The 7,500-nt window shown below is 48.1% G+C and overlaps 1 protein-coding gene across 2 annotated transcripts in view; it reads left to right on the top strand.

Annotated features, from left to right (window-relative positions):
- The window catches only part of sptlc3 (serine palmitoyltransferase, long chain base subunit 3), a 96,101-nt gene that overhangs the window by 2,285 nt on the left and 86,316 nt on the right, over nucleotides 1-7,500 (top strand). Inside the window, exons 2-3 of one of the 2 annotated variants that reach the window (XM_052495745.1) lie at nucleotides 2,940-3,051; nucleotides 4,744-4,950. In XM_052495745.1, coding sequence (XP_052351705.1) covers nucleotides 2,940-3,051; nucleotides 4,744-4,950 — 319 coding nt within the window. The remainder of the gene's footprint in view (nucleotides 1-2,939; nucleotides 3,052-4,743; nucleotides 4,951-7,500) is intronic. The other variant, XM_052495755.1, reaches the window with a different exon arrangement.

Genomic DNA, 7,500 nt, shown 5'->3' with positions numbered 1-7,500 from the left:
TCTGTAAGCAAGGGCACCCTCATAGACGTCATCCTGACCAACTGGCCCTCCAAATACACCTCCGCTGGCTTCAACCAGGATCTCAGCGATCACTGCCTCATTGCCTGTATCCGCTACGGAGCCGCAGTCAAACGACCACCCCTCATCACTGTCAAACGCTCCCTAAAACACTTCTGTGAGCAGGCCTTCCTAATCGACCTGGTCCGGGTATCCTGGAAGGACATTGACCTCATCCCGTCAGTTGAGGATGCCTGGTCATTCTTTAAAAGTAACTTCCTCTCCATTTTAGATAAGCATGCTCCGTTCAAAAAATGCAGAACTAAGAACAGATACAGCCCTTGGTTCACTCCAGACCTGACTGCCCTCGACCAGCACAAAAACATCCTGTGGCGGACTGCGATAGCATCGAATAGTCCCCGTGATATGCAACTGTTCAGGGAAGTCAGGAACCAATACACGCAGTCAGTCAGGAAAGCTAAGGCCAGCTTCTTCAGGCAAAAGTTTGCATCCTGTAGCTCCAACTCCAAAAAGTTCTGGGACACTGTGAAGTCCATAGAGAACAAGAGCACCTCCTCCCAGCTGCCCACTGCACTGAGGCTAGGTAACACGGTCACCACCGATAAATCCATGATTATTGAAAACTTCAATAAGCATTTCTCAACGGCTGGCCATGCCTTCCGCCTGGCTACTCCAACCTCGGCCAACAGCTCCGCCCCCCCCGCAGCTCCTCGCCCAAGCCTCTCCAGGTTCTCCTTTACCCAAATCCAGATAGCAGATGTTCTGAAAGAGCTCCAAAACCTGGACCCGTACAAATCAGCTGGGCTTGACAATCTGGACCCTCTATTTCTGAAACTATCCGCCGCCATTGTCGCAACCTCTATTACCAGCCTGTTCAACCTCTCTTTCATATTGTCCGAGATCCCCAAGGATTGGAAAGCTGCCGCAGTCATCCCCCTCTTCAAAGGGGGAGACACCCTGGACCCAAACTGCTTCAGACCTATATCCATCCTGCCCTGCCTATCTAAGGTCTTCGAAAGCCAAGTCAACAAACAGGTCACTGACCATCTCGAATCCCACCGTACCTTCTCCGTTGTGCAATCTGGTTTCCGAGCCGGTCACGGGTGCACCACAGCCACACTCAAGGTACTAAACGATATCATAACCACCATCGATAAAAGACAGTACTGTGCAGCCGTCTTCATCGACCTTGCCAAGGCCTTCGACTCTGTCAATCACCATATTCTTATCGGCAGACTCAGTAGCCTCGGTTTTTCGGATGACTGCCTTGCCTGATTCACCAATTACTTTGCAGACAGAGTTCAGTGTGTCAAATCGGAGGGCATGCTGTCCGGTCCTCTGGCAGTCTCTATGGGGGTGCCACAGGGTTCAATTCTCGGGCCGACTCTTTTCTCTGTATATATCAATGATGTTGCTCTTGCTGCGGGCGATTCCCTGATCCACTTCTACGCAGACGACACCATTCTATATACTTTCGGCCCGTCATTGGACACTGTGCTATCTAACCTCCAAACGGGCTTCAATGCCATACAACACTCCTTCCGTGGCCTCCAACTGCTCTTAAACGCTAGTAAAACCAAATGCATGCTTTTCAACCGATCGCTGCCTGCACCCGCATGCCTGACTAGCATCACCACCCTGGATGGCTCCGACCTTGAATATGTGGACATCTATAAGTACCTAGGTGTCTGGCTAGACTGCAAACTCTCCTTCCAGACATCTCCAATCGAAAATCAAATCAAGAGTCAGCTTTCTATTCCGCAACAAAGCCTCCTTCACTCACGCCGCCAAGCTTACCCTAGTAAAACTGACTATCCTACCGATCCTCGACTTCGGCGATGTCATCTACAAAATGGCTTCCAACACTCTACTCAGCAAACTGGATGCAGTCTATCACAGTGCCAACCGTTTTGTCACTAAAGCACCTTATACCACCCACCACTGCGACTTGTATGCTCTAGTTGGCTGGCCCTCGCTACATATTCGTCGCCAGACCCACTGGCTCCAGGTCATCTACAAGTCCATGCTAGGTAAAGCTCCGCCTTATCTCAGTTCACTGGTCACGATGGCAACACCCATCCGTAGCACGCTCTCCAGCAGGTGTATCTCATTGATCATCCCTAAAGCCAACACCTCATTTGGCCGTCTTTCGTTCCAGTACTCTGCTGCCTGTGACTGGAACGAATTCCAAAAATTGCTGAAGTTAGAGACTTTTATCTCCCTCACCAAATTCAAACATCAGCTATCTGAGCAGCTAACCGATCGCTGCAGCTGTACATAGTCTATTGGTAAATAGCCCACCCATTTTCACCTACCTCATCCCCATACTGTTTTATTTATTTACTTTTCTGCTCTTTTGCACACCAATATCTCTACCTGTACATGACCATCGGATCATTTATCACTCCAGTGTTAATCTGCAAAATTGTAATTATTTGCCTACCTCATACCTTTTGCACACATTGTACATAGACTCCCCCTTTTTTTCTACTGTGTTATTGACTTGTTAATTGTTTACTCCATGTGTAACTCTGTGTTGTCTGTTCACACTGCTGTGCTTTATCTTGGCCAGGTCGCAGTTGCAAATGAGAACTTGTTCTCAACTAGCCTACCTGGTTAAATAAAGGTGAAATAAAATACATTTAAAAAAGGCCTGACTAGGGTGCTGCAGAGATGGTTGCCCTTCTGGAAGATTCTCCCATCTCCACAGAGGAATTCTAGATCTCTGTCAGAGTGACCATCGGGTTCTTGGTCACCTCCCTGAACGTGGCCCTTCTCCCCTGATTGCTCAGTTTGGCCGGGCGTCCAGCTCTAGGAAGAGTCTTGGTGGTTCCAAACTTCTTCCATTTTAAGAATGATGGAGGCCACTGTGTTCTTGGGGACCTTTAATGATGCAGACATTTCTTGGTACCCTTCCCCAGATCTGTGCCTCGACACAATCCTGTCTCAGAGCACTTTGGACAATTCCTTCAACTGCATGGCTTGGTTTTTGCTCTGACATGCTCTGTCAACTGTGGGACCTTATATAGACAGGTGTGTGCCTTTCCAAATCATGTCCAATCAATTGAATTTACCACAGGTGGACTCCAATCAAGCTGGAGAAACATCTTAAGGATGATCAATGGAAACAGGACTCACATGAGCTCAATTGCGAGTCTCATAGCAAAGGGTCAGAATACTGATGTAAATAAAGCAAATCTGTTTTTAAATTTTTTAATACATTTGCAAAAAATGTAACAAACTGTTTTTGCTTTGTCATTATGGGATATTTTGTGTAGATTGATGAGGGAAACAATTATTTAATGCATTTTAGAATAAGGCTGTAACGTAACAAAATGTGGAAAAAGTCAAGGAGTTGTTGTTGTTGTTGTTTGTGTGTAGTTACCCTGACTGTTGTTGTTACCATGATTGTGTGTAGTTATCATGCCTGTTGTTGTTGTTTGTGTGTAGTTACCCTGACTGTTGTTGTTGTTGTTGTTTGTGTGTAGTTACCATGACTGGTGTTGTTGTTTGTGTGTAGTTACCATGACTGTTGTTGTTGTTGTTTGTGTGTAGTTACCATGACTGTTGTTGTTGTTGTTTGTGTGTAGTTACCCTGACTGTTGTTGTTGTTGTTTGTGTGTAGTTACCATGACTGTTGTTGTTGTTGTTTGTGTGTAGTTACCCTGACTGTTGTTGTTGTTGTTTGTGTGTAGTTACCCTGACTGTTGTTGTTGTTGTTTGTGTGTAGTTACCCTGACTGTTGTTGTTGTTGTTTGTGTGTAGTTACCATGACTGGTGTTGTTGTTGTTTGTGTGTAGTTACCATGACTGGTGTTGTTGTTTGTGTGTAGTTACCCTGACTGTTGTTGTTGTTGTTTGTGTGTAGTTACCATGACTGTTGTTGTTGTTGTTTGTGTGTAGTTACCCTGACTGTTGTTGTTGTTGTTTGTGTGTAGTTACCCTGACTGTTGTTGTTGTTGTTTGTGTGTAGTTACCATGACTGGTGTTGTTGTTGTTTGTGTTTAGTTACCCTGACTGTTGTTGTTGTTGTTTGTGTGTAGTTACCCTGACTGTTGTTGGTTGTGTTTGTGTGTAGTTACCATGACTGTTGTTGTTGTTTGTGTGTAGTTACCCTGACTGTTGTTGTTGTTGTTTGTGTGTAGTTACCATGACTGGTGTTGTTGTTTGTGTGTAGTTACCCTGACTGTTGTTGTTGTTGTTTGTGTGTAGTTACCATGACTGGTGTTGTTGTTTGTGTGTAGTTACCATGACTGGTGTTGTTGTTTGTGTGTAGTTACCCTGACTGTTGTTGTTGTTGTTTGTGTGTAGTTACCCTGACTGTTGTTGTTGTTGTTTGTGTGTAGTTACCATGACTGGTGTTGTTGTTGTTTGTGTGTAGTTACCCTGACTGTTGTTGTTGTTGTTTGTGTGTAGTTACCCTGACTGTTGTTGTTGTTGTTTGTGTGTAGTTACCATGACTGGTGTTGTTGTTTTTGTGTAGTTACCATGACTGTTGTTGTTGTTTGTGTGTAGTTACCATGACTGTTGTTGTTGTTGTTTGTGTGTAGTTACCATGACTGTTGTTGTTGTTGTTTGTGTGTAGTTACCCTGACTGTTGTTGTTGTTGTTTGTGTGTAGTTACCCTGACTTTTGTTGTTGTTGTTTGTGTGTAGTTACCCTGACTGTTGTTGTTGTTGTTGTTTGTGTGTAGTTACCCTGACTGTTGTTGCTCTTCTTCCTCTAGAAAAACAGCACAGCACACAGCGCTGGGCCCCCCTCCAGTCGGCAGAGGTTTCAGAGACCAGAATCCTTTGAGAATCCTCCCATGTACGTAGCTGTGATGACATACCTGGGGTTCGGCATCGTCACAGTGTTCGGATACTTCAGGGACTTCCTCAGAGCAGTAGGACTGGAGAAATGTCACATCGCCAGGGAGAGAGAGGAGCAGAAGGTAGAGATTTACAGTATAAGTCAATAGTTTGGACTCATTCCATGGTTTTTCTTTAATTTTACTATTTTCTACATTGTACAATAGACATCAAAACTATGAATTAACACATATGGAATCATGTAATAAAGAAAAAACCTTTGAATGAGTAGGGGTGTCCAAACCTTTGACTGGTACGATATATATATATTGTTTTATTATTATTATTTTTTTTAAATTCTGCCTTCCACGTGGTACAGTGGTCTAAGGCACTGTATCGCAGTGCTAGCTGTGCTGCTAGAGATCCGGGTTTGAGTCCAGGTTCAATCGCAGCCGGTCGCGACACAATTGGGCGGTGCACAATTGGCCCAGTGTCGTCTGGGTTGGGGGAGGGTTTGGCCCGGCGTCGTCTGGGTTGGGGGAGGGTTTGTCCCGGTGTCGTCTGGGTTGGGGGAGGGTTTGGCCCGGCGTCGTCTGGGTTGGGGGAGGGTTTGGCCCGGCGTCGTCTGGGTTGGGGGAGGGTTTGGCCCGGCGTCGTCTGGGTTGGGGAGGGTTTGGCCCGGCGTTGTCTGGGTTGGGGGAGGGTTTGGCCCGGTGTCGTCTGGGTTGGGGGAGGGTTTGGCCCGGTGTCGTCTGGGTTGGGGGAGGGTTTGGCCCGGCGTCGTCTGGGTTGGGGGGGGTTTGGCCCGGCGTCGTCTGGGTTGGGGGGGTTTGGCCCGGCGTCGTCTGGGTTGGGGGGGGTTTGGCCCGGCGTTGTCTGGGTTGGGGGAGGGTTTGGCCCGGCGTTGTCTGGGTTGGGGGAGGGTTTGGCCCGGCGTCGTCTGGGTTGGGGGAGGGTTTGGCCCGGCGTCGTCTGGGTTGGGGGAGGGTTTGGCCCGGTGTCGTCTGGGTTGGGGGAGGGTTTGGCCCGGTGTCGTCTGGGTTGGGGGAGGGTTTGGCCCGGCGTCGTCTGGGTTGGGGGAGGGTTTGGCCCGGCGTCGTCTGGGTTGGGGGGGGGTTTGGCCCGGCGTCGTCTGGGTTGGGGAGGGTTTGGCCCGGCGTCGTCTGGGTTGGGGGAGGGTTTGGCCCGGCGTCGTCTGGGTTGGGGGAGGGTTTGGCCCGGCGTCGTCTGGGTTGGGGGAGGGTTTGGCCCGGCGTCGTCTGGGTTGGGGGAGGGTTTGGCCCGGCGTCGTCTATGTTGGGGGAGGGTTTGGCCGACAGGGATGCCGACAGGGATGTTCTTGTCCCATCGTGCACTTGTGACTCCTGTGACGGGCCGGGCGCAATGCACGCTGACACGGTCGCCAAGTGCACGTTGTTTCCTCCGACAACATTGGTGCAGCTGGCTTCCGAGTTAAGTGGGCAAGAAGCAATGCGGTTTGGCTGGGTTGTGTTTTGGAGGACACACTGCTCTCGACCTTCGCCTCTTCCGAGTCCGTACGGGAGTTGCAGCGATGAGATAACACTGTAACTACCAATTTGATATCATGAAATTGGGAATAAAAAATAAAAAAAAGATTTCCTTTATTATTTTCCCATAACCCACCCCTCCCTTAATTGGAGTAAACTAATGGAAAACAACACTGAGGCTCAGAAGGCATGAGGACTGGTGGTCAGGGCAATAAATTGCAATGTCCGTACTGTGAGATGCCTAAGACAGCGCTACAGGGAGACAGAACGGACAAACCCACCGTCGCTGGACCAGACAGGACTGGCAAAAAGTGCTCTTGACTGACGAGTCACGGTTTTGTCTCACCAGGGGTGATGGTCAGATTCACGTTTATCATCGAAGGAATGAGCGTTACACCGAGGCCTGTACTCTGGAGGGGGATCGATTTGGAGGTGGGGGGTCCGTCATGGTCTGGGGCGGTGTCTCACAGCATCATCGAACTAAGCTTGTTGTCATTGCAGACAATCTCAATGCTGTGTGTTACAGGGAAGACTTCCTCCTCCCTCATGTGGTACACTTCCTGCAGGCTCATCCTGACATGACCCTCCAGCATGACAATGCCACCAGGCATACTGCTCGTTCTGTGTATGTGATTTCCTGCAAGACATGAATGACCTTGTTCTGCCATGGCCAGCGAAGAGCTCAGATCTCAATCCCATTGAGCACGTCTGGGACCCGTTGGATCGGAGGGTGAGGGCTAGGGCCATTCCCCCCAGAAATGTCTGGGAACTTGCAGGTGCCTTGGTGGAAGAGTGGGGTAACATCTCACAGCAAGAACTGGCAAATATCGTGCAGTTCATGAGGAGGCGATGCACTGCAGTAATTAATACAGCTGGTGGCCACACCAGATACTGACTGTTACATTTGATTTTGACCCCCCTTTGTTCAGGGACACATTATTCCATTTCTGTTAGTCACATGTCTGTGGAACTTGTTCAGTTTATGTCTCAGTTGTTGAATCTTGTTATGTTCATACAAATATTTACACATGTTAAAGTTTGCTGAAAAGAAACACAGTTGACAGTGAGAGGACGTTTTTTTGTTGTTGCTGAGTTTATATACATTTTACAGACACAATCTATTTTACATTTCGCTTTAATTTGCAATGAAAACGACTTTCTGACTAAATTAGAAAACATATAATA

Source organism: Oncorhynchus keta, chromosome 3, assembly GCF_023373465.1.
Source record: "Oncorhynchus keta strain PuntledgeMale-10-30-2019 chromosome 3, Oket_V2, whole genome shotgun sequence".
Classification (NCBI taxonomy): Eukaryota; Metazoa; Chordata; class Actinopteri; order Salmoniformes; family Salmonidae; genus Oncorhynchus; species Oncorhynchus keta.
The sequence above is the reverse complement of the archived record's forward strand: the minus strand, read 5'-3'. Positions and strand labels throughout refer to the sequence as shown.